Here is a 27,511-nt window from a genome sequence, read left to right as displayed (position 1 = left end):
GCCCTTAAGAGGGGCGTGTCTTCGAGGGGGCGGGGCTTCCATTTACGGCGGTAAAACGAAGGCGAGAAGGTGTCCGAACTCTTGAGGCGGGATAACGAATTTCAAACGTAATATATTTTCTCGTAAATTTCGACGGATTTTAACTTGGTTTGCGTGGTTACACGGCAGGCATCACGTGACGATGTTTTTTTCTGTTTCCTCTGCTCGCGGTTTTCGTATTTTGCGCGGTGGCGCGCTTTTGCTGTTGCCACCAGCGATGTGACCGTGGCGTACCTGATAACCCACACTGTTTACCCGCATTATTGTACAGGGAAATTGAGTAGACATGTGTTCGTGCTTCTCCCTTGTTACGGGACTTTGTAGGATAAACGTTGAGATGTATGAGGGGCACGGGGTTGACCAACGAGGTCTAAATTGGTCTGTGATGAGATACTGACACGGGGGTTGACGGCTATGACGAGTGGGTACAGCTTACGGCTGGGTTCGTCCCGGGGCTGATCGAAAAGCGACTCGCAGCGCCATCGAAAACCCCCTTTAGCAGACCACAAAGTACGAGGGACGTGCAATGTTCGATCCACAATGCGAATTGTGACATCGTCGCGGCGAGACACCGTTGTAGTTGTTTACTCTGCGCATATCAGATGCACGAAACAAATGAGAAGATTGGCTGATCTCAGACTAATTGATCGATTTTTAAACTGATAGATTTTTGAACTGATAGATTATTTTTACCTGATTGATTGCTTTTTTTAACTGATTAATTGTTTTACTTGATTGTTTGAAACCGTTGGGGGGGGACTATTTTCCCCTCAGGGCTCGCCTACCCAATATGGCCGCCAAAATGGCGTCGGGTTAAAAAAATTAGCGGGAACTGCGCGAGAAAAGGGCGGGGGCGCTGCCATGGACGGAGGGGAAAACGAATGCGGAGGTGGTGAACTCTGAGGGAAGGGGGTGGAAACATTTCAAATCGTAATATTTTTTTGTTTGTATTGCGGCTACCGACATACTTCGTTTGCGCGGTTACACGACAGGCACGCGAGACGATGTTTTAAATTTCCTTCTGACCGCGGTTTTTGCATCTTGCGCGGCGTTTGCGGCGGCGTCGTCGCTTGCCGCGCTTTTGTTTTTGTCGCCTCGGCCGCCATTTTATCGAGAGCGGCTGTGTGGAAGCCGTCAACTTATTGGCAGCGGCTGTTCTTTGTTGTTCGGTGAACGCGTGCGCGTAAGATGTGTCGACTTTTTTTTTGCTCAACGCCTCGGGGATAACTTACTCTCGCCACTGTTGCGATTCGTTTCTTTTCCCGATGTGCCGTGTTTGTTCAGTTGCGTCCTCTCGTGTCGCTTGTAACCGATTGGTTATCTGCGAGGGAACGTTAAGGGGGGGGGTGGGCTTGCTGCAGCTTTAAACTGTTTCATTGTATTTATTTTACATATTACAAATGCTGACATTATAATCGATAAATAACGACGCCTAACGTATTTCGGGCCAATTTTGTAATTAAATGCTCGAGCAATTTACAACTTTATTGCGCTACAGTTGAGGCCTGCTGCTATGATAAAAACCATTGCAATTATTATTTGCATGGCGTAATAAGTTACTGATTACGTTCAATGTTTGTAAATGTATATTTTTTCATTAAAATACAGAATGCTTCACGTTTTTGGTTAATGAAATGTATTGGATATTACAAAAAAATCACATTACATTTACCTTAGTTTAATTCAAGTGTATACATTATAAAATTATATATTAGTAAAGGGGCTTTTTTTTTAACTACATTGCATATTGAAACATTACATTAGCTATGGTACGGTATATTTGCTTGTAACAGTGCCATGACATTACTGGCCACTAGGGTGGTAACGATGTATCGATTATATCGAGTTTTTAGTTCACCATGCATGAAGAAAGTAGACAATGTCACCATATTTGCATTACTGTATATTGAAATATATTTTTAATATACAACCCATCGGGCCCCACGGCCTTATGTGATTGCTTAAATTCAGCATTTGTTCAGTCTAAAGCAAATCTGGACCGGTTTCAATATTCAGTGTCTCACCAGTACAGGCGTGATTTAATTGATGCGGGTGAACTGGCAAATGTTTATAAGCCAGGACTTTGTTGAAGATATGGGTCCTGGTGTCGATATAACAAGCATGAGTGTCAAAAATATTATGGATGAGATTCAGAAATATAAAGTCAAATTAAAACTTTCGTGACTGCAGGAATTCAAAGTCTTGGTTCTTTCGGTAAAGTCACGTAGATAGAAAAAAAAATTATAAATACAAATACATTGAAAATAAAAGCAAAACCACGACCTTTCGATCGCAACACAATTGGTCTTCAAGAGGCGGAGAGAAAAGAGGTTATTTTATTTTTTAAAGAGATTAGCAAACACGTAGTTTATTGGTAATATAGCGTTTTTGCATGGGGAAACGTTGGGAATTGTAAGTACTAGTTCAAGAATCTCCCAACAGATTTCAAAATGTGGCTTCTCGGCAGTGACACTGCCACGACCATCTTTTGATAGTGTTACAGGACGGATTCCTCAATTCTAAATACAGTTTATGATTCTAATCAACGAATTAGTCTAATTATATCAATGAAGTAGTCGCATTAATTCTGAAAGCAAATTTGTTGGTGAGTATGTAAACATGTCTACAAATGCATCCGCGTGAATTTGTACTCATGCCAACACGGTTATGTGTTTTCCCACAAGCTTGTATATTGATGCCTGGCTTCTGTGTGTGTGCGCGCGTGTGTGTGAACTACGAACAGGAACCGTATCATGTCCCTTGTCCAGGTGGCGACTCGCTCTCCGAGCAAGTCAACCGTACCTTCACAGGACCAGTCTCCATCTGCACGCAAAGGCGGGCGCACGCGTTCTAAGCTTCACGATGTAGATGTCTCTGCGAGGAAAGAAGAAGCAACAGGTGCCACATTTAATTTATCCAGCTTATAAATGTGGTGGGGGAGGGCAGAGGGTATTGCATAAAAAAATCAACAGTAATTCTACGCATCCCTGCAATACACAGTAATCCGGAATTCGCCCAATTTCAGAAGATTAGCAGGATAAGCCTGGATAGTGTTTAGGTGGGGGACCACCATGCATATAACACCTCGTTATAGGCTTCTGCATAAGGCTACCATGAAGGCAGTGCGGAAAACATTGCAGAACACCATCCGCTATTATGTCTGTGCTCCCCTCCACCAACTCGCACTGACTGAGATGAAGTTCATTCAAGGTTGTCCATTGTGTCCGATGATGACCTTCCTCCTCTGCCTCTATTTATGGGATTTTGTATGACTGTAAAGTCCAATACTCGACCCACAGTGTCTGCTGCGGACAGAGCAGGTGAAGTCGCTGATTGCACACAGTGTTGGTGTACGGTGTTTTTTTCTGCAATATTTTGCTGTCTTTTCTTGGATTTTCTGTTTGCACTTAGTCACATACAGTATTCACTTTAAGATGTTTTTTGTTCATGTTTTTGTTTGTTGGGGTTGCACCCGATTCAAGAGCCGAATGGCTCACAAGGCTATACCTAATAAATTAACTTGAAATAATAAATGAACTTGAAGGTATGATTCTGGCTTCATGACTCTTAAGAAGCTTCCTTTTACTTAGCTCACTTCGGTCCTCTGAGCTTCGACACTTCTTGCTGGAAGAGCTGGCACCAGATGCAGCGTTCTGCGTCAGTCCTTCAGCTGGGTAGGGTTCAGGCAGCCTTCAGTTGGTCCTTGTTAGTGCCTTTTTTGGCCCCCTTTAGAGTGGTGGTCTAAGTCCAGCTGGCAATACAGGACCTTACGTGGAAGACGTTCCTTTTGTATTATGATGACGTGACCGAGAGAGTGAAAAGTGGATCGTTATTTGTCTGGAACCTCCCCTCCAGACCTGTTTGCCAAAGGAGACTCTACCAGGAGTACAAGACTTGAGGCGGCATAGCTCTGAGGGTTATTTGAACACAAACCCCACCACCACGATATGGTTACAATCCTGGGGTGGGGAAGTACAGGTATTGTCAAATAACCGCCAAGACCAACACAGCACAGAGAGTGAATTGACAAAAGGGCTATATATGTACAAGTGTGTATCCTTTATAGTGCAGTCATCTTGATTTCAGAATGTTGAGACTTCAGTCAACGATTTTAGACGATCACCATAGCTACCACCGATGTCTCAAATGCATCTTCCTTGCACAGCCTGAAAACTAGGGTCAAATGAAGGTAATTTCAAATTAATAAAAAATCGTTTTTGAAAATGCTACATGCCCTGTTACACTTGAAAATGTGCCTTAAGCTTAAGATTTGATCCCATTATTTTAGCAGTGCTGGTACATTGTGCTGACATCTAGAGCAGCCATTTAAATCAAATCATTGGCTAGATTATTGCACAGCTAAGGTGTACATTTTCTTTACTATTTGCTATGTTTCAGTTGGTAGTGAAATAAGGGAATTGTCAAATTAACACTACAATTGAAGATGACAAATGGTACCAGCACAATGGCAATACATTACCTTACATTCTCTTTTATCCATGCAATTACTACTGACCAGATGTTACATAAAGTAAGCACTGTGATGAGGCTATAATGTATTTTTATCTCTCCAGAAAATATGGAGACACCAGCTATTGTAACCAAGAAGAAAGGGCGACCAAGGAAGGATCAGTCTCTGCCCCAGCAGCCTAAGGTGAGGCCCAGGGTCTTTGAGCCTCCAGCCCCAAAGGACACATTTTCTTCATGAAGAAGGAGCAGCAGCTGTTTTGGCCAGCAGCTTCCAGTGTGTTGCAATGGGCTGTCGTTTGGTTTAACAAAGTAAGTTTCATCTTTGGGTTGATGAAAAGGTAATAGAATTCCACCGGTCACTACCACCTATCGACAAAAACAGTGTTGCATGCTCGGGCGTGCATGTATGTGTGGGAATACAGGTATCCAGGGTGGTGGACGCAATGGCGCACGTGTGCACCCAGTGCAGCACCACCTTCGCCGACAAGGATCAACTGAAGGAGCACTTGGAGAGCCACGCAGACAGGAGGTTGGTCATGTCCCCGACAGTCTTCTATACCTCTCATAGTACTAGAGGCCTACATTCTGTCTGGGTTACACTGGTGTTAACCTTATATATTGAGTTTTTTTTACTTTTTATATGATATCCTGATATTTGATAGTGTCCTGTAACTATAGTTTTGTTTACATGAACATCTTAACAAAAGCAGAATACTGGGTCTTGACTTAAAGCTTTCGTGACTGCAGGAATACATTCTATGGGTCTTTCCGTAAAGCCACGTAGATAGAAAAAATAATAAAAATATCACGACGTTTCGATCGCAACACAAGAAATCGTCTTCAGGTGAGAGAAGACGATTGCTTGTGTTGCGATCGAAACGTCAAGATATTTTTATTATTTTTTCTATCTACGTGGCTTTACCGAAAGACCCATAGAATACAAAATACTGGGGTTTCCCCCCCCCATCCCCTACTCTCAGAATGAGGTCTTTAAAATATTGGTTCTCAAAACAAGAATTATATCAACATTCTAGTGCTGTGATGAAGTGTATATCGGGCTTCACCCCCTCATAAATTGCTTAGTACATTCATGGAGATGTTGATAATGCTTAACAATCACCTAGTTTCATTTTGGTCATTGCAATTGGCTTTTAATTCTAGTTAGACCTGTTACCTGCAAACATCCATCGTACTTTAAGAAAGGTCAAACATACATACATTACACAAAGCGCTATCTCACTGTATATGTTCTGTTATCAGGGTTAGGGCAGTGATTATCCCTTCTAAGATAATAGGTTTTTCCCCTTTTTTCTGGCAACAAAACAGGTGTTAAGATGTTAAAACACCAAACTGAAACCTTTTACAAGGAATCATGTCTGCATTAACCACAATACTTGTGGTCAGAATGCAAACAAAAAACATACTCTGAGAATATATGCATTGTCCTTGAAACTGATTGGTCCACACCAGACAGCTCTCTTGAGCCTCGGCTCAAACGGTGTTAGACCAGAGGACGCCAAAAGGCGTACAGCACAAAAACAATGTACTGTCAGAGTAATGAAAAGGACGCCTTTTGGTGTCCTCTGGTCTAACACCGTTTGAGACGAGGCTCAAAAGAAAGCTGTCTCTGGTGTGGACCAATCAGTTTCAAGGACAATGCATATATTATCAGTTTTTGTTTGCATTCTGACCACAAGCACTGGTTAATGCTGACATGATTCATTGTAAAATGTTTCAGTTTGGTGTTTTAACATCTTAACACCTATTCTTAGGTTTTTTTCGGTAAAGTCACATAGGTAAAACATTTGCATTAAAATTAATAAAAATAAAATAAAAATCACGACGTTTCGGAGGCAACACAAGCTTCCGTCTTCAGGTGGAACCGTCACAACCACGACAGCTGTATCAAGTAAATGAGAGTTTACAAGAGCCACCACTCCGTATAGATAATGGTTGAAGAGGGAAAGGGCCAAGTATGGCACACTTTTTATTAATATGATGAGGTGAGGCTTAAGACTAAGAATAGACTGCATAACAAAAGACTGAGCCTTTGTTATGGAGAGGTGCGGTTTGTGACTATGACTAGCCTACATAACAAAAGTGTGAAAAAAAGAAAAAACTAAACCTGGTAAAACAAAACTGGCTGTTTATCCATAACCTGTAATAGTTGTCTGTCAAATAAGATGGTCCAAATAAGTGTAGATAAATCTTTTTTGTATGGTTAATCACATCTTTCCAATGATTATTCAGTTTGTAACCATCATCACGTTGCCGATCATTGCGACAACTCTGTGGGCTCTCATGAAATTGTCTTTTCCGGGACCAAGGTGCTCTGCAAACCTCCTGGCTACCATCAAAGGTTTGTACACGAAGCCATACAAATATACAAACACAGACATAATTTCAACCGTGATGATGGTTACAAACTGAGTAATCATTGGAAATATGTGATTAACCATGCAAAAAAGATTTAACTACACTTATTTGGACCATCTTATTTGACAGACAACTATTACAGGTTATTGATAGACAGCCAGTTTTGTTTTACCAGGTTTAGTTTTTTCTTTTTTTCACACTTTTGTTATGTAGGCTAGTCGTAGTCACAAACCGCACCTCTCCATAACAAAGGCTCAGTCTTTTGTTATGCAGTCTATTCTTAGTCTTAAGCCTCACCTTACTATATTAATAAAAAGTGTGCTGTACTTGGCCCTTCCCCTCTTCAACCATTATATATACGGAGTGGTAGCTCTTGTAATCTCTCATTTACTTGATACAGCTATCGTGGCTGTGACGGTTCCACCTGAAGATGGAAGCTTATGTTGCCTCCGAAACGTCGTGATTTTTATTTTATTTTACTTTTATTAATTTAAATTTTTTACCTACGTGACTTTACCGAAAAAACCTAAGAATATGAATCCTTGCAGTCACGAAAGCTTCAAATCTAGAATCTTAACACCTGTTTTGTTGCCAGAACAAAGGGGAAAACCCCTATTATCATATTTTGGTACTGGCAAAGGAGGTCCCATGATATCCTTTCTAAGTTGACGTGTTTCAATTTGTGCTAGTAAATAACTACTAATGGAATATCCTGCATTTTATTAGCATGTCTTTACCTATAACTTGATAAGATTTTCTAAAAACAAGAAGGTATTGTTATTCTGTGTGTACCTTGAGAAGATTATGGCCGATGCAATTGCTCTTCTCTACCCTTTTGTAGTGAGCAGGCCCCCACCCTGGCATTGCTGAAGAAAGACGCCAACAGAAATGGTGGGAGTCCGACGAAGGGCCGCAGGGGCCGGTCTAAGGGTCGCACAGGCGCCATCCGCAAGCCAGCCTACTTTCTCTCCCTCAAGGAAACCATGGCACACGACACATTGGGTACTGTCGCCGACGGTTAGGCTGCACTTTCAATTGGGCCAGCATTAGAAATTACGTAATTAATAAAGCCGCATAGCAATGTTGCCCCCTACTATGAAAATACAGCAGACCACAATCATCTATAACACATTGCACCTTCATGATAGCCTTGTGCTTTAAGAATAGTGTGAATACCAAATATGCTTATGATTTGACCTGATCTGAGATTTCATTAATAAGGGGTAAGCCGGAACACTGAGCCCACACCGCTGAGATCCCAGATTGATCTTGCTTAAATGATCATGTATATGTGTACACATCCAACCCTTTTGGTTAAGGGTTTCCTCATGTCGTGCAGGTTATTCACCGTGCTGGTAAATACAGGTTGGTGAGAGTGAGGATCATCAATGTGGGAACATAAAAGTACGGTGCTATAGTGGGGGTTTTTCAGTCTTGTGCTGCCCACCACATATCGGCACAACCTATAACAACCCGAAACTGGATGTGTGGTGGTCATCTATTAAAGCACTACTCGGGCTCAATACTGCTTAGCTTCCAAGATCTGATGAGTCTGGATGCATTCCGGGTGATTTCACTCCTAATAATAGCTCCGAATATGAAATCGCATGTTTTTGTGGTGTGGTTCAATATACAATTAGTCTTACATTTTGAGCCTAGATGTGAATATCTGAGTTATTTAATGTTGGTTTTCAATTGTCATTGTAGGTGATTCCAAAAATCTAGACTCGGAAAAATCCTCTGGAAGTGATACAGAGGACAGCAATCTCCCTCTGCCCAGTGAGACTATAATACATTATCATCGTCGTCTTATCACCATACTGCATCAACGTTGCTTCCACGTATTGTCATTTTGTACCGATACCATGTCACTTTGTATACACGTTATTATGTTGTTTGACTTGGTAAAAATGTATGGATCATTAAAGTAAGTGGGCTTGGGCAGGACAAGTCGCTAGACAATGACCGATAGCCAAGACTTAAAAATGGAGTGGCAGCTGAAACGGAAAATGCCTTAAGAGTAAGACCACCGAAGAGATGGGAGCAATGAAATCAGCCTCTATGCTACATTTTTGCATCACGAGACCATGAGGAATGGCCAATGGCTTGGGGGGACGACGGCCTTCATGGCAATGTTGATGAAGAGTCACATCCCAAAATATTGTTACATGCAATGCAGTCTCATTGGTTATGCTGTCTCGTTGACTATTGTCTCATTCCCCATGTCATTATTTGCCGTTATTCATCGCCTTGTCTCGCATCCTTTCTCAATGCCCTCGCATCCCAGCGGCAGAAGACAGGAAGCGGCAGTCCTCGCATAGCTCAAGCGACGGTAAAGACAACGACGACTCGTACCGTACCCGTGGCAAGAGGAGGAAGGTGAAGGAGGCCACCCAGCAGCGCAAGAACCTCAAGACCCCCGAAACATACACACCTGGTGAGACTACACACATCTTCCCTGAACAACATTGGCTCTTCCTGTCTTTACTGCATGGTTGGGGAACCTTTTCCTTGCTGGGGACTGGTAGAATATTTACTTACCTTTGGCCAGCCACATTATTTGACACTACTTTTGATCACGCTGGGACTGTATGCATTGACTATGTGCTCAGGACTACTTGAAAGGCAACAAGGAGACTGACCATGGGAAATTAGCAACAGTGTTTCCAGGGAGAATATATTCCCTTGTTTTTCCTCATTAATGCAGTTAATATGCTGATAGTAAAGGATAATTATAGTTTTTTGGCGTAGGCCGCATGTTGCCATGGGGCGTGCAAAATGAGGTTGCAGGCCATAGGTTCCCCACTTCCTACTGTGTGTGACTTGTCCCCAAAGGTAGTAATGTCACGATTCACAAATGCGCTCACAAATACATGCATGAAATTGTCTGTGTAAGAGTTTAAGATGGCTTAAAATTGTACAGAAAAGACAATGCAAATAAGACAAAATAAGAATTGATTCTCGAATTGCACCGTGACCTAGAAATGTCACATGTCGTCCACCTGACGGATTCTAGAGTGTATAGTGCTATTGACCCAGCCCCATCACCTCTTGTGGTGAGGAGTGCCTGCCTCAATAGGCGCTTGCAAATATATCTTTACCCAACAGTCTGATTTGGTAAAGTGCGAATCTCATGCCTATACATGGGTGTGTGTGCACATGCAGGGAGCCAAGAGGAGCTGTGGAGTGTAGAGATTGCTGAGACTGGTCAGGTGTCGTGCCCCATCTGCCACGCTGCCATACGCAAGACAGTGGAGGGAATCAAGAAACATCGGCAGGAGTGCACAGAGGTGATGGATACCAGCATGAGTGGCACTACCTGCAGCCGTATGTTGTTCTTAATCATATAGCATCCAACATTAAGTCACAACCATTCCGTTTAAACCTAGTATAATTAAACCTTACAAATGGCATGTATTTATTCTCAATGCTGTCTTTAACCATGGCCTCTACGTTAACTCATTAGACTTAACCAAATTTCTCCTGCATTTTATGGCCATTTAGCTTTTGCAGGAAATCTTAACTGTAGTGTTTTCCCAAGCTATATTTCTCATGCTCACTGTTACCTAGATAGCCTTTGTGTACAATAACCCTTTCCCTGACCTTGGCTCTTTATCATTCACATTAACTATGGTACTCGTGATAGTCCTAATACAAGTCGCATATTAAGTGGCAAACCCTTTGAAAAACCTCTTTACTCTGGACGAAATGACGTGGTCATGCATGTTAGTGCACGAGTAACAAGGAAATGCTGTGCCACCATCAGGAGGGGCTCAAGTGCGAGCACTGCTCCAAGGAATTCAAGTCCTTGGCAGCAATCAAGTACCACCTGTTGGCTGAGCACAACCAGTGGGTGCGTACGAGGGTTCCTTTTTCCCTGCACTTCTACCACTACCCTCACCTCCCCTATTTCCCGCGTGTTAAGTGAAGTGTTGGGATCATTTGAATTGGCATTTGCCACACCACTGTTTCACTTACATAGTCTTTTTATGACAGTTTATGGCATTTCATCTTGTTGCTGTCACCACTTCTGTCTGCTTTTATGAACTGCTTTGTATTTTGTTTTACTTTTTAATCACTTAGCTCAGACTTGACCAAGGACCTACTAGCCTTGTCCCGTGACATACCTCAGCATTCTTAGATGTCCATCGCCTAGGTTCTTAACCCAGGTTCTCATTGGCATTGGCTGTGTGCTCTCAACTAGTGCTGAAATCAACAGAGCTTAAAAAAGTGTACGCTTGGCATCGAGCCTCCAACATTTTGGAATCTCACCGTAATTCATACCCAGTATAATGCATTTATGACGATGATGATGCCATCTCATCTAACTGTGATCTTTGAATCGGCTCCATTAGAAAATGCTGTGCAAATTGTATGTTTATTTTTGTATTCAATTGAAGCAAAAATGGGTAGATGTGTTATTTCAGGAGTTAATAGTTGCAGCTTTACTTTTTCAACTATATGGACCGGGTTTACTCTGAAGGAGCTCTCTCAACATGTTGTCCCAGCTGAGGGTAAATCCTGGGGAGGTGCCGGACGAGCAGACTGACAGGGAACGACTGAGGCAGGTGATCAAGCGCATAGGCAAGATCAAGTGTCCAAAGCAGGTGAGAATTTTTGCAGTATGCAGTTCATGTAAAATGGTTTGCACGACATACTAAACTTTTTATTTTACCAGGTAAGGCCCACTGAGCTATATAGCTCTTTTTCAGAAGCAAAATGGCCACATGATAGCTCCACAAAGTGGCATTTCATCACGCCAACTTTATAGTAGCCAAACACTAAACGCATTTTTCTAAATGTGCAGTAAAAAAACAGAGGACCCAGAGAAAAATCCACGCGACTACGGGGAGAAACATGCAAGCTCCAGATATACAGGCATCGTCAGGGTCGGGATCGAACCCACAACCTCCTGTATTCCAAGCGAGGTAGTTAACATCTCGCCACCACCTGTTAAAGCAGGACTAGGAAATCTATGACCCACAGGCTGTATTCATTTTGGCTGCCCTGTGACCACATGTGTACCACTTCAAAACATCCAAATAACGTTATTTGTTACTGCAAGCATCTTCGGCGCACTAGTTGGGTATTAGAGAGGAATATTTTCTATCTGGAATTACTGTGTTTCTAGTTTTAGCCCACTCTGTCACGTGTAAATGTTATCTATCATAATTGTTCTACCTATTATTGGATAACACTAAGTTGTGCATTATTATTGTGTGGTTGCCCGCCAAAGGTATTTAAAAATCCTTATCAGCCCTTGGTAAACAAACGGTTCTGTACCCCTGTGTTCAATTGTGCATACTCAGAGAGTTACCTGCTCTTCTTCACATTCGCGTGTGTGCGCTGCGCAGGGCTGTACGGCATCATTTTTGAGCCTCACGGGGTATCAGTACCATGCGAAGCGCTGCGGCAAGAACACGGCGGAGCTGGCAGCTATGAATTACAAGTGCGTGCACTGCAGCCGAGAGCACCACTCCAAAGTGGGACACGACTACCACATCAAAGCCAAGCACAGCCCGGTCAGCACCACCTACACTTACAGCCTGCAATGTAGAGACACTGGAAATAACTTGAATGAGTTGGCCAAAGTAAACGACGATCAACCAGGTCTCCCTTGTAAAACATAATGATGTTCCCACAACCACTAAAAAAAAAAATTGGGCTCGGGTTTAGCTTCCCACACACGGCAGGCTTTCCATGCCAAGCAATCTCTAGCTAGGCTTGTGGCCCACTTCTATAGGGCTGAGTAGCTCACATTTTAAATGGAGCTACACACTTTCTTGTGGACCACCTTCAGAAACGGATGTGACATCACTGAGTTAAGCATGCATAAAACATTTTTTTAACGATATGTAAATGCTTTCCTATGGTCATGAATGAGAGGGCAGGGTTTGAACCTATAAAGCCTCAGAGCTGTGAAACACAAGCAATGTATTATGCTAGAAAGTACCAACATTTGCCTGGCACACCTCAGAAATGCAGCAATAAGAATATAACAATATTGATGGGCTCCAACCTGGATGTTCAGTAAATGTTACTTCACTGCTTCTCATAGGCTGCCAACAAAGGAGGTATGGGGGGCGAAAACGACATGCGGGGCAGTGATGATGGCAATGAGGACAGTGGTGATGGGATGCGGGCGGAGGGCAATCGTTTGCCCCGCAAGTCAGCAATGCGGGCGGTGCGCCAGATGCATGAGCTGGTGGTGAGCGAGATGGCACGCGATTGGCCCCTGCGCAAGATCAAGGACGACCTGGTCCTACACAGCAACCAGGCATGCACACCCACTTGCTTACTGCATCTCCTGTTGCCCTGTTCACTTTTGGATTCCCCGTTCACTCCCTTCCACTCGCTAACGTAGTCATTCGCTCGCGCATCTCTGCCCATTCTTTTTATTTCACTCGGCTTTCAGGCTGGTTGTAATAGGTTGTGTATGTGCCTATGTGTGCATGTGCTTCGTGTGCAGCTAAGGTACACGAAGCCCGACCTGCCATACTTCTTACCGAAAATTCTGGAAAAGTGGCGTCGGGATGTGAAGAAGAAGGGCGAGGTCATATGTCCCAACCAGGTGAATAAAGCATCTTGGAAATGACCTTGCATGACACAAGTGTCTCTCATTAAGTGATAACTTGTGTCAGGGAAACTGAGTAAATCATGGATCCATATCTAAACCTAGAGCTGGCTCATTACTTTGACACAGGCATAAGTATGAGCTGCTTGACAATGCATTTGTTTTGTTTTGGTCAGGGTTGCTCATCAACATACACAAGTGTGTCTGGGCTGAGACGACATTTGAGCAGCTGTGAGAAGGTTAGTTGGTATCAATATTGAACTGTGCCTCATTTTTTTGCACCAATTTGAATTATAATTGTCACACTCTTACATATGGAATTCATACACTTAGCACCTCTTACTGTGAATGTGTGCACAGCAGGCAAATGCACACATACACAACAGAAGAGAGATGGTGCAAACAGTGATAGTGCACCTTAAACTCTTCCTCTGTCTTCTTCAGGGAGAGCACATCACTGACCAATACCAGTGCCTCATCTGTCAGAAGGAGCTGGGCTCGGAGAGTGGGGTCAAGTACCACATCACCAACACGCACAACGTCGTACGTTGCCCTGCACACCCACATGGCCTGCCCATTCCACCGGTCTCTCACGCCTGTAGAGCAGGGTTCTCCCAACCACAGCCCACAGGCCAAATTCACCCTGCCAGCTCGTTTCATTTGGCCCGTGGTGTCACTCAAACTTTCTACTTAAAGCAGCTCTCTGTTTGCCATTGTGTTACCAATCTTGTCCATCGTCTTATCATTACTTCTATCAATGTCTTGCCTAAGCCCACTTTTGTTAACAATCAACAGTGTCTCTGATCTTTTAATTTGTTTGCCAAAGGCATGCGTTTCCTTTTCTGTCTCCGTATAATTCTCAGCATGGATCTCCATGCTTCTTTGTATGCTGTATATCTTTTGTTAATTGATCTTTGTTAGTCTATGTTTCTGATCCATATGTCGTGGCAGGTAATGTGCACCGATTGAAAACGTTATTCATGAGCCACATTGTTGCTATTCATGATCAAATTGAATTTCTCAAAACCACTCAATCTTGGTCTCACTCCATTCTTCATGATGGTTTTACATTGTTAGCTAAAGGAAAATGCAGTTAATGATTATATAACTAGAATGCTATAATGACTTGGCTGTTTGTAACTTTTAGCATTAAATAAGCTACAAACCTGTGTCAGACAGCCCTGGACACACAGCCTTGGTAAGTATCTACAAGAGAGCCTTTATTTGTGTTGTTTACCTTTAAGTAGATTCTGGGGTCCATATTGTGGGCATTCTTATTGCCCAGTAGTAACAGAAATGAGGGATCTTCTCACTCGTCCAACTGCCATGCCCCCACATCCTACTGTGTCTACACAGAACTGGTTCCTGGAGTCGAGCAGCAGCTCTGGGGGAAACTTGGGCACCAAGAGTAAGAAGAAGGGGGAGCCTGAGCAGCAGCACAAAGTCATGCCAGATGCTAGTGCCACTGCCACACGAACCGGGTTACCCAAGCAAGGCCGGGGACGCCGCAAGGGTGGCTCCCTGTCCAAGCGAGGACGTGGGCGTCCACGACGCTCTGTCGATCCGGCTGGTAACAGTGCCACCACCACCACCACAAGCCTGGTAAAGTGAGGTCGAAGGAGACCCAAGCGCATTCCCAACAATGCGGAATCTGCAGCAGAAGAACACATTGATGGTGGCACCAAAGGGGAGGCGGTGAAAAGCAAGAAGGGGGGTCGCGGCAGGCCCAGAAGCACAACGGCCGCCACCAGCAACAAAACTGGAGGAACTGCAGGGAAGTTTGGAATGGAAGGAGGACCAAGAGAAGATGGAGTTGTCGAGGAGGAGGCGACTCTGGGAGAGGGTGTGGCCATGATGGATGAAGCTGCTATGGTGATGCTCGGAGGGTCTGGGGACGAAATAGTGGTCAGCACAGGTTTTGAGAGAGGAATTGGCGACAGAAAGGTGCGGGATAAGAATGAAAACATAGGGACGGCAATTGTGCAGCTGACACGGGTAGATGACGAAGAGATGGAGGAGGTGCATTTAGAAGTAGATGGCATCACGGGGATTGAGTGGCATAATCCATAAACGCTGAAAGGATGATAACATACCATGGGCCATATTTCAGTGATTTTTGTCACCAGTCTCATCCTACATGGTATTTCCACTCTGGATCAGATGTTGACAAATGCTCCAGCTTGTAATGGAGTAGCACAGCTACAATAAATGTGGCTGCAACCTAGAATCAGTCAATTCAAGTTGTAAATGCACAATATTTGTGACAAGTATTTTGAAACAAGAAAACTTAAGGCTGCAACATTTTAATACTATTTAAATGGTCAATTGTTGAGATTTATAATGAAGTTTTTTTGTGTTACATCGTGTAAGTATAAATGTGTTGTAACTCTCCACCACCCGACACAGCCAGGAAGGTTTGTCACATAAACAACATGCCAATTAGTTACTACTTCAGCCCACCGGTGTGTTGGAGAGTAAATCTACAACATTTACAATTTGAGTACGACATTTCGCTGGTAATTACAGCCAGCATAATTTGGCAATTTTCCAGAATAGGGAAGCAATCCACCTGCTTTCCAGTCTCAATCGGCCGATCATGCTGGAAGTAATTACCAGGAAAACTCGATGTAATTTGCATATACTTTGCATGGATTGATTTACCTGGTCATGTGGCAAAATGCATTAAACGTCGTAAAATATTGTCAGTATAACTTGCTTATTTGAATAAATAAGTGATTGGAATATTTGTTGCAGCCTTAAACTGAAGTCGATGCTAAATAACTCTAGCATAACTTCTTAAAAGCATGAAATTGCCCTTTTAGCGACCTATCTCAAGCTCCCCTCGGTATGGTTGTGTAACCCACATGTCCATTCGTGATTCTTATAATCATTTAAAAGATATGCGTTATCCTGGGTATGTATATTTATAATTGCTGCCTTGGCCATATAGAAGCAAGTCTACAGATCTGATGTGCTTTGCAAAACACTGCACGATAAATTTAATATGAATAAATTATAACCATGATCTGAATACACTATTTGTAAATGACAATACAGGGTTCACTTCATAGGTGATTATGGTAAAATAACGCACTGCAGAAACTGAAATTGAACCATTGACTACATGCAAACTTGCAGTGGCACGCATGCTAACCACTAGGCCACCAAGTATATTGTGTGCAGTGCATTCAGCCATTCCAAATGCGACATTTGGCAATGATGGTTAACAGCATGAAAATTGTATCTTTTAGAATGTTTTATGAAAGCGTTTAAAAATACTTAGGAAGTGGTACAGTTAATGTTTTTTAAATCCTTTATATTAAGTTTGCGTGCTTGCTTGCTTGCTTAGGACCGTGCAAATCTTTCGGTCGTTTTTTAACCCACTTCCCGTGATCCAATCGAGCTGACATTTTCCACACAGACTCGTTGTGCCAGACAATTATTGTTCGTGAAAAAAAATTCCCAACATTTTACACTTTTTAGGCAAAAAAAATTATTTTACATATATTCAAATAGAACGCATTCATGGCTTTGGCTGAACGTCAGAGTGTAAGAGCCCAGAGCGTTACCCCTCCACAGGCCGTGGCGGAGTAGCGCAGTTGGTAGCGCCCTCGCTTCCCATGCCAAAGGTCGCGGGATCGATCCCCGCGTCCTCCACAGGCGAATATATTTTTAAATCCTTTATATTAAGTTCGCTTGCTTGCTTGCGTGCTTGCTTGCGTGCTTGCTTGCTTAGGACCGTGCAAATCTTTCGCTCGTTTTTTAACCCACTTCCCGTGATCCAATCGAGCTGACATTTTCCACACAGACTCGTTGTGCCAGACAATTAATGTTCGTGAAAAAAAATTCCCAACATTTTACACTTTTTAGGCAAAAAAAAAATATTTTATATGTATTCAAATAGAACTCATTCATCGCTTTGGCTGAACGTCACAGTATAAGAGCCCAGAGCGTAACCCCTCCACAGGCCGTGGTGGAGTAGCGCAGTTGGTAGCGCCCTCGCTTCCCATGCCAAAGGTCGCGGGATCGATCCCCGCGTCCTCCACAGGCGAATATATTTTTAAATCCTTTATATTAAGTTCGCTGCCACGCATATAAAGGATTTATAGTGAAAAACTTTGTTTTTACGGGTTATACTTATTTAACAGCTTACCATGTAAATGAGAGAAAATAACATGACATTTTTTCTGTTTATTACCTTAAGTGCACAAGCTCCATTTGCTAGTGGTGGTTAGATTATAGATTTGCATAAATATGGTTTGAATTTTTTTTATATTTACAGGACAAGTCACATTTAAAGCTACAATCATTTTGGGAGTTACTTGAGGCCAGAAGTAGCTTATAAAATGTTACTGTGTTGATGTATTATATAACAGGTTTGCTTTTTCTATAATTAATGTCTAATGTCTCGCATCTACAAACGATATAACTATCTTCATGTGGAACCTCTTTATGTTTGAGATATCAGACTTATCTCCACATTGTCATTAGCAGTGCCACATTATTCGGATAGTGCTTACATAAATCTCTACTGGATTACCATTATTCTTCAAGACCTCGCTGGTAAAAAATATTGATTTGAAGTATTGTATGCTGATTTCAAGTTGTTTTAATCTGTCTTTGCTTAATTAGTACTAATAGCTTGGTTTTTTTGAGAATCTAGAAATATTATTTTGGTCATGATCAATATTGTGGGCTGAGCAACTTCTCAAAAGCGCTTTGGCTTTCGAGAAATTTCTTAAAATGTTGATAATAGGTGTGAAGATGTTAAAACACCAAACTGAAACCTTTTACAAGGAACCATGTCTGCATTAACCACAATGCTTGTGGTCAGAATGCAAAAAAATAACATACTGTAATATATGCATTGTCCTTGAAACTGATTGGTCAATTGTCTTTGGGCTGTACGCCTTTTGGCGTCCTCTGATCTAACACCGTTTGAGACAAGGCTCAAAATAAAGCTGTCTCTGGTGTGGACCAATTAGTTTCAAGGACAATGCATATATTATCAGTGTTTTTTGTTTGCATTCTGACCACAGCACTGGTTAATGCAGACATGATTCCTTGTGTAATAAAAGACTTGACCACGATCTCTGGCTCAGTGTCCTTTATTTGGTCCGTACTGTATTACCCACACGGCTGTCTCCTCTGCTCAGTCCCCACAGTGCTGACTCCGATGTCTCTCCAGTCTCCACCAGCAGCCCCTCTGTTGGCCTCTGTCGCTCTTGTAGCCCCCAGCCCCCCTGGCTCTCACCGCTGCAGCTCCTCTCTCTCTCTTGCTCTCTCCGCAGCTCTGACAGCCTCGTGCTGTCTCCACACACACACCGCTGCAGCTCCTCTCTCTCTATTGCTCTCTCCGCAGCTCTGACAGCCTCGTGCTGTCTCTCTCTCTCTCTTCGTCGCTCCTGCGACTCTCTGCAGCCACACCGCTGCCTCTGACACAGCCTTCCTGGCTGTCCGTGCCCCCCTCCTCTCGTTCGCCCGCGTGGCCCCACTCTTTTCCATTCACACCCCGACTGACTTCTCTTTCCGGTTTACCCACTTAAGGACCCCAACCTTTCACCCACGTCACCTGGCTCCGCCTCCCCGTGACGTCACATCCGGAAGGTCGCTCACGCCCGCATTACACCACCCTCCCCCGTAGAAAAAACCCAGCCGACCTCGGCTGAACAATACCAAAGCGTAATGCGGTGAACCGACCTTCCGCGCTAAAGGACACCAAGCATGCAATATAACAACAGAACAATAACAACAAGAAACATCACGGACGTACAGAAAGCATGCAATAAATACAAGGGTAAGAACAACAACACAACATACAATCAACGAAACGTAAGTGATTTAGAGCGTGTGCGCGTCGCCGGCCCGTCCCGGACGGTCGGCGGCCCGCTCGCAGAACGGGAACGCGATGGAACTCGATGAATGACGGGGTAATTCTCCTGTTGCGGTTGGAAGTCCACCAACGTCCCGTGTTCCCGAAGAATCAGTCTTGGCCGTGTCCTTTGAATGTGCCTGCGGCGGGGTCGGAAGGGCTGCAGGGCTCGAAGGTCTCGCAGACCTGGCAGGCGCCCTCCGAGCAGGGCCCCTCGTCCCCCACGGTGTCACGGCCGACCTGTCTGGAACAGGTACGACAGGCGCTCGAGCAAGATCAGTGGACGCAGGCAGGGGAGAGTCGGCAGCAACAGACCCCGGCAAGGCAACATTGGGAGATGACGCATCACGTAGGGGAGCAACATGGTTTCAACCGCGACGTATGAACAAACCAACGGTGAGACCCAATCTGAACGCGCGCCGACTGTGGATTGGGAACCTCAATGAGGCGCACAGGACCATGCCAAGGTTTGTGCAATTTAGGAGAGGTCCCCGGCCGCACCTGCGGACAATGGAGCCAGGCCAGGTCACCAACCTTCCAGGGGCACTCCCCCTCAGACCGCCGAGCATACCGCTCGTTCCGGGCCTGGGCTTTGGCCGTAGCCACGCGGGCGTTTTCCCGCGCCTCCGTAACCCGGCGAACCGTGTCCTGAATGTATTCAGGGAGTGGTTTACGAGGTCCCTTTACCCCAGTACCCAATTGCACATCCACCGGAGGCACGTTTTCCCGACCATACATAAGGTAAAACGGCGAAGACCCTGTAGCCGCATGGGGCGTCATCCTGTACGCCGAAAGCACTCCGGGGATGTGCAGATCCCAATCTGATTGCTGTTCACTCACAGTATGGCAAAGCATGGCAGACAATGTCCTGTTCAGCCGCTCAACCATACCATCCGTCTGCGGATGGTATGGGGATGTCCGTATTTTCTTAGTCCCAAGGCCCGCGCACACTTCAGCCAATAATTTAGAAGAGAAATTTCGGCCCTGGTCCGTGAGGAGTCTCTCAGGCGCCCCCTTGTCCATAATGTACCCAAACAAAAATGCGTCGGTGATGGCCGCGGCCGACTGATTGGGCAACGGCCAGGCCATCGGCCAACGGGAGAGATACTCAACCCCTACCAGCAAATATTTATTTCCCCTCGCCGATGGTGGGAAGGGTCCCAATATGTCCAGTGCCACCAATTCATTGACTCTAGACACCTGAATCGACTGGAGAGGCGGCACGTAAGGATGTTTAGGCGGCTTACGCCGGGCGCATTCAGGGCACGCGCGCACGTGCCCTACGACATCTGTCGCCATGCCGTGCCAAAAATAATGACGTTGTAACGTCAACAAAGTCTTCTGCACCCCTAAATGCAATAGTGTGTCACAATGGAGAGTTCTAATCAACTCAAATCGCAAGGACGTTGGTACCACCACACGCCAGCTTTCCTGGAACCTTTCTTGCCACATAAGCAGACCATCTCGGAGAGCGGTTCGCGGCCCCACAGCCGAACTCGGACTCCCATTGTCCCTCAGACCGCTTCCGCATGGACAACAACGACTCGTCCATCATCTGTTCCCGAATCCAGACAGACCGCGGCAGATTTAAAACCCCGTCAGTCGGTCCGGGTTCCATCGGAGTATCCGACTTCTCGACGGCCAACGTAAGCGGCTGAGGGGGGTTTAAAATCGGCGAACACCTATGCGTCCCCGATGTACATTTACAAGGGGCGCGCCCTGGTAATCTGGAAAGTGCGTCAGCGTTCGCATGGCGCACTCCCTTCCGATGTTGAATTTGGAAGGAAAATTCCTGCAGCGTGTCCAACCAACGTGCCCACTGTCCCGATGGCTGGTCCATTTTAAGTGCATATTGCAAGGCCGCATGATCCGTACGCACAATAAAAGAACGACCGTAAAGGTACGGTCGAAATTGCCGTAGGAAAAAAACAACCGCCAAAAGTTCTCTACGAGTGACACAGTAGCGTGTTTCCGCAGGCGACAAGACTCGGCTACCATACGCCACGACGCGCTCTACGCCCCCTTTAGACTGTGATAATACCGCCCCAATACCTGTGTCACTCGCGTCCGTATCAAGAATGAAAGGGCGATCAAAATCGGGATAACCCAATGTCGGGGCCGTAGCCAATAGATCACGCAGACTCCGAAAGGCCGCCTCTTCCGGCTCTCCCCAAACAAATTTCCGTCCTTTACCCGTAAGGAGATGCAAGGGCCTCGCAATCGTCGCAAACCCCGGCACAAATCTTCGGTAATACGAGGCAAATCCCAAAAACCGCCGAACATCCCCCACGGAGGCCGGAGTCGGCCAATCCCGAACACACGCCGTCTTTTCCGGATCCGTGGACACCCCCTCTGCACTCACAATGTGCCCCAAATAACGGACGGACCGTTGCAGTAGGTGGCATTTCTTTGGTTTGAATTTCAAATTGGCAGAGCGCATCCTCGTGAACACCGTCTCCAGCCGCGTTAAATGTTCCTCAAATGTGCGGCTGAACACAATAATATCGTCCAAATATATAAGACACGTCTCCCACTGCAACCCCGTCAAAACGAGCTCCATCAATCTTTGAAATGTAGCAGGGGCCGCATTCAATCCCATCGGGAGGCAGTTGAATTGAAATAACCCCTGCGGCGTACGGAATGCGGTTTTCTCCCGTGAGGACTCGTCAAGGGGAAGCTGCCAAAATCCCGAAGAGAGGTCCAGTGTGGAAAAGAACTTAGCCCCCGACAATGCGTCAAGGGAGTCGTCCATACGCGGCAGGGGATACGCATCTGCCACCGATATCTTATTCAATTTCCGGAAATCAACACAAAATCGCAAGTTGCCATCCTTTTTCTTAACCAAGACCACAGGAGCGCCCCATGGGCTGTTAGATGGCGATATAATGTCCGCAGCCAACATGTCTTCCACCGCCCCCCGAACGTGTTCTCGCTCCGCTGGACTCATCCGATGCGAATTTAATCGAATAGGGGCAGCGTCGCCCGTCTCAATGTGATGGGAAAGCAACGATGTGCGTCCCAAATCCAAATCATCGGAGCTGAACACATCCGAATACGTCAGCAACAATTTACGCAGCGCATCACGTTGCCCCACGGACAGGGAAGAATTTTCGTCACATAAGGTAGCGATCCAACGATTATCCGAACCCCTTGGCTCGGAAACACCAGCGACCACTCCTCGGCGATGCGGACAATCGCGCGTCGCAAACGCCGTAGTGGCATGTGCCACAACCGTACCGGCCGGAACACGGATGTTTTCCACCCCCGCATTAAGCACCTGTAAAAACGGTAATTGATCCGGCCGGACGATGGTCTGTGCCCCAACTAACGCCAACCCTGTTGTTATCGTGGCGGATGGCGACAACAAGACCCCTACTGCTCCTAGCCGATTGGGCAGGGGCTTCCGATACCGCAAGGGTATAAGCATCTGTGAACCAGGTGGGATGTCCACAGATGCGACGGACAGCGCCTGCACCTGTACGGCCGAAGCAGGTCGCCCCCAGGGCGACGGCAGAAACGAGATTCGACGCCCCCCCGGCAATTCAATACAATTTTCATTGATTTTAATCAAAATGGGCATCTTAGCCAAAAAATCCGTGCCTAGTAAGCAAGGAACCGCCAAAGATCTCGATATTAACACAACGCCCGAAGCCGACACATCCCCAATAGATATCTTAGCATCCACCTGGCCCACGATACCCATACTACCCCCGTTTGCAGCGACGCACGACCCATAAACCGGACGCACAGCCCCCGGCGGAATGCCCAACAGATGGAAAATGACATCCGATATAATAGTCGCAGACGCTCCCGAGTCGACCAAAATGCGCACGTCCACACCTTGTATAGACCCCGGTACAGTGGACGAACCCGTAGCGGCCGCGACAACTCTCCGTGCCAATTTGCGCCACTGCGTAACTGAACGACAAGGCCCCGTCGATGGCCTTTCTTTAACAACAACAATAGGATCGCGCAACACAGGTGGTGGGTGAGGTGTAAAGCCTTGCCGGGTGTCTGGTGCGTGCCGACATGCCTGTTTCGGAGGTTCCTTGGTCGGCTTGTCCGGTGTTGTGGCCTCCTGCTGCGGCGGACCCGGGAAGCGGGCCCAGCAATCCCTGGCGTAATGGCCCCTACGGCCGCAGCGGAAGCAATCGGCATCGTTGCGCCGAAGCGCAGGTCTTGCATCCCGACGGCCCCGTTCCGATGGCGTAGCGCGCGGCCCCGGCCTTCCGCGTCCCGACCATGGAGAGGAGGCGGCCGTCAGCTCCCGAGGACCCCGCTCATCCGGCACATAGATCGCCTTTGTGGGGTCCCACCCCATCGCGCCTCCTTCCTTGACGGGCCCACCCGTCCATGCCGCCACTTGCTTCCAGCGACGGAGATTAAACTGCGCATCCAGACACTTTGCTGCCGCCCTGGACGTGAGCTTCTCATGACCACACACAGGCATGGGGATCCCCAGATCCCGAGACAGCTCCAGCATCTTTCCCAATATGAGAGGCTCGAGCAGATCCTGTGGCGTCTCAGGATATGCTGCCATGGCCAGCTCCAACACCGCACCCCTGAACGCCACGGGCGACTCTTCGGGTGCTCGTTGTCGTTGAGCGAATCGCCGATGCGCGTCGTCAGGTGGCTCATAGGCGTCGGCCATTTCCTCAAAAACTCCACATAAAGTCTTCTTCTTATCGGCCGTTATGGAACGGAAAAAGCGAACAGATTCATCGTCCAGTAGAGTCGGCAACACTTCCAAGGCCTCAGCATCGGTCCATCTTGCGGAACGTACCGCCGCCAAGAATCGGCAGGCGAAAGCGCTCCAATCGCCCCCGATGGAGAATTCCTTAACTGTGGTGAGGTGGCGACTCCGACTCCTCTTCACGTTCTCTTCAATTGTTGGTTGTTCTGGAGGCAAATTCAAAAAGGCGTCGGCCCGCGGCGTGTCCAAGATGGCGGTTTGGCGCCGCGGGACGCGCAAGATGGCGGCTTCTTGCCGCGTGGCTAATGGCGGCGGCAGGGCAGGCAACGTGGCGGCCCGTGGAGCACCTTCAGCTTCCTCCGTCGTCCTCGGCGTGACGAGTTGACATAGCTGCGCCAGGACGTCCTTGAGTGCCTCCAGTTGCACCGCCATCTGTTGCCATCTCTGATCAGCGTCCGATGATGTTGACGGCCCCGCCATCGCGCCGACATCTTCCACACCCGTCCCCATGCTCGCTTCAGCAGAGCTCTCCTCCACCACCCCAGCAGGATCCATGGTTGGAGGGAATTCGTCGTCGTCGGACGATGAAGCTGATGCTGGCGGCGGAGTAATCTTCTTCCTCACTTGCTTCGACATGCCGTTTCACTTCTGGCACCAGTGTAATAAAAGACTTGACCACGATCTCTGGCTCAGTGTCCTTTATTTGGTCCGTACTGTATTACCCACACGGCTGTCTCCTCTTTGCTCAGTCCCCACAGTGCTGACTCCGATGTCTCTCCAGTCTCCACCAGCAGCCCCTCTGTTGGCCTCTGTCGCTCTTGTAGCCCCCACAGCAGCTCCGCTGCTGTTACTCTCTCCCAGCCCCCCTGGCTCTCACCGCTGCAGCTCCTCTCTCTTGCTCTCTCCGCAGCTCTGACAGCCTCGTGCTGTCTCCACACACACACCGCTGCAGCTCCTCTCTCTCTCTTGCTCTCTCCGCAGCTCTGACAGCCTCGTGCTGTCTCTCTCTCTCTTCGTCGCTCCTGCGACTCTCTGCAGCCACACCGCTGCCTCTGACACACAGCCTTCCTGGCTGTCCGTGCCCCCCTCCTCTCGTTCGCCCGCGTGGCCCCACTCTTTTCCATTCACACCCCGACTGACTTCTCTTTCCGGTTTACCCACTTAAGGACCCCAACCTTTCACCCACGTCACCTGGCTCCGCCTCCCCGTGACGTCACATCCGGAAGGTCGCTCACGCCCGCATTACACTTGTAAAAGGTTTCAGTTTGGTGTTTTAACATCTTAACACCTGTTTTGTTGCCAGAAAAAAGGGGAAAACCCTATTATATTTTGGTACTGGCAAAGGAGGTCCCTTGATTCTAAAATGTTGTTGCACTGTCTCTTTTCTTTATTTTATTCTTAAGCCCACTTAGCTTTATTTCTTAAGCGTTCATAACTTTAATATTGAGCGCTGCAATGATTACATTTTTCCCACGTCATCTGATTTGTGTGTTACCCAAATGTCACTTCACGAATATATGTTTTAAAAGGCGTCAAAGTATTTTATAAAAAAAAAAAATCCTCATATTTTGGTCACTGCGACAGTGATCTAAGTATCTAGTTTGACACGTTAACCATGAGGCAGATATTTAATTGAAAATTTTAATATTTTTTTTGGCGGCTTCCTGAATTATTGCTGCTGTTACAAATACGTCTATCCGTTATTTTACCGATTTTGGTAGGACACGTTTCAAGATTTTTTTCGATAAGTCATTACAATAGTGATTCAGAATTATTGGGGGTAACTGGCTGATGGTTAAGTGTTATTACAGGTGGCTGCTCATTGAACATCCCTTAAATGATTATTGGAAAACCTCGCCGAACACGGTTTTATCCAACCCCTGTTTCGGCTATGCAGTTTACTTAATGAGGTATGTGTTTCGGAGTTATATTTCGGCTATACGTGGTTTGACTGTTAAGATTGTTGCTAAGATGTAGTATAGGCTTGCAAGAGGTGAAAGTGCTGCATCTGTTGGAAGATCCTCTGGTGTAAAGGAATTTAAATGAATGTGTGATAATATAACCGTACTCACGCAAAACGCAAATGTTCACATAGCCACATGCATCTAGCCGTCCACTCGAAGATGTGAGTCATACAGACACCTAGATGGCGAATCATTAATATTCAAGTGACAGTATGAGGGGCGAGCGTTGGGCGTGAGTGCCGCGGTGTGGTAAGAGTAATGGAGACGAGGGTTTTGTGTTGCGGTAAAATCGAAAGAATGCACACGCAAGAAATGGAGAGCGACTTATAACAATAACAGGCAGAAATTTAGAATTTGTTAAACAAAGAGGGAGGGGGTGATAATTTTGGACCCAGGAACGCAACCCTGTTTCCCATAATATATTGTATTTGTCGAACCCGGTTTTGCCCCATCACTGCGTTTTCTATTAACGTAACCCCCGCGCCCGACGATTTTTTTCCTGTTCCTATTGATCAGGATGACCTGAAGAAGCATTCATTAGTCATTCATTACGAATACCTGCTGTTTAATGAGTTGGCAGGTAATGTGTTGTGAAATGTATCGTGGGTGCTCCCACTATTCAAAACGTTTTTGCCAGCGTGGAAGAAGAGTAGAGCAAAATACTCTTCGAGTGGCATTTTAGAGCTCCCTTTAGTGGAGGCCCTTCCACCATCGTTGGAGTGAGCAATTAATCACAGAGCTGCACCTTGACAGTTATATTTCTCCCTTAAGTGGTCTTAACGAATAATCGCTTCGTGTTATTTTACCAATAGGTCATATGAAGTAATTCATTTGTCCAGTGACTAGGGCCTGTTCACGGTGATGTCAACAACTCGCTTGTGTTGCCTGCTTAGAATTGTTTCGCTAGTTTTAACGTCGGGGAGACGAGTTGTCATGTTGGGGTGAATCAGAGCGCCGTAGATCCCATCAAAGGTATCAGATCGTCACTTTGGTTGTTGACCTCTTGTGAGTGAGTTATCTGCAACTCGCTGAAGTTAAACTTCGAGTTAATTCAATAAAACATGATACAGCAACGCTTGTCTCCGAGTGGCATATTTATATTCACAATAATCATGCTCATACCTGTCAACCCATACTGTTTACACGCAACGAAAATGAGTTTTGAGGTCCATACGGCGTACAGCTGTTTCAATACTGGCAAAAAAATGTTTCTCGTGATGGGACTGGAGGATGAACGTTCAGATTTATAAAGGCACGGGGTGACCAATATGGTCTGAATTTGTCTAATATAGTAAGCACCAGAGGTGGGACAAAGTCATTGTTATGCAACTCCAAGTCGAGTCGCAAGTCATCAAATTCATGACTCGAGTCTGACTCGAGTCCAAGTCACATGACTAGAGTCCACATCTCATAGGTGGGACAAAGTCATTGTTATGCAAGTCCAAGTCGAGTCGCAAGTCATCAAATTCATGACTCGAGTCTGACTCGAGTCCAAGTCACATGACTCGAGTCCACACCTCTGG

General features: G+C 46.0%; 1 protein-coding gene across 6 annotated transcripts; it reads left to right on the top strand.

Annotated features, from left to right (window-relative positions):
- LOC144940678 (zinc finger protein 512-like) lies at window positions 1-27,061 on the top strand. Of its 6 annotated transcripts, none has more exons than XM_078866976.1 (16): window positions 1-107; window positions 2,783-2,937; window positions 4,614-4,693; window positions 4,932-5,038; window positions 7,727-7,887; window positions 8,593-8,664; window positions 9,173-9,322; window positions 10,051-10,175; window positions 10,652-10,738; window positions 11,394-11,492; window positions 12,240-12,407; window positions 12,944-13,162; window positions 13,355-13,456; window positions 13,636-13,698; window positions 13,904-14,002; window positions 14,816-27,061. In XM_078866976.1, exons 2-16 carry the CDS (start codon window positions 2,793-2,795, stop codon window positions 15,068-15,070), a joined length of 1,932 nt encoding a protein of 643 aa, XP_078723102.1. In that variant the 5' UTR covers window positions 1-107; window positions 2,783-2,792; the 3' UTR covers window positions 15,071-27,061. The 6 variants fall into 6 exon arrangements, with proteins under 6 accessions (XP_078723102.1, XP_078723101.1, XP_078723106.1 ...); XM_078866975.1 differs by lacking the exon at window positions 1-107 and adding an exon at window positions 852-928; XM_078866978.1 differs by lacking the exon at window positions 1-107 and adding an exon at window positions 948-969.
- The last annotated feature ends 450 nt before the right edge of the window (window positions 27,062-27,511 follow it).

The sequence above is a fragment of the Lampetra fluviatilis genome, chromosome 23, assembly GCF_964198595.1.
Source record: "Lampetra fluviatilis chromosome 23, kcLamFluv1.1, whole genome shotgun sequence".
Classification (NCBI taxonomy): domain Eukaryota; kingdom Metazoa; phylum Chordata; class Hyperoartia; order Petromyzontiformes; family Petromyzontidae; genus Lampetra; species Lampetra fluviatilis.
Note: the sequence above shows the minus strand (reverse complement) of the source record. Positions and strands in the feature narration are given on the sequence as shown.

Coding starts and splice junctions, on each gene's coding strand:
- LOC144940678 (XM_078866975.1), top strand. Junction 4,694..4,931: donor CTCTGCCCCAGCAGCCTAAG/GTGAGGCCCAGG, acceptor GTGGGAATACAG/GTATCCAGGGTGGTGGACGC. Junction 5,039..7,726: donor GAGAGCCACGCAGACAGGAG/GTTGGTCATGTC, acceptor ACCCTTTTGTAG/TGAGCAGGCCCCCACCCTGG.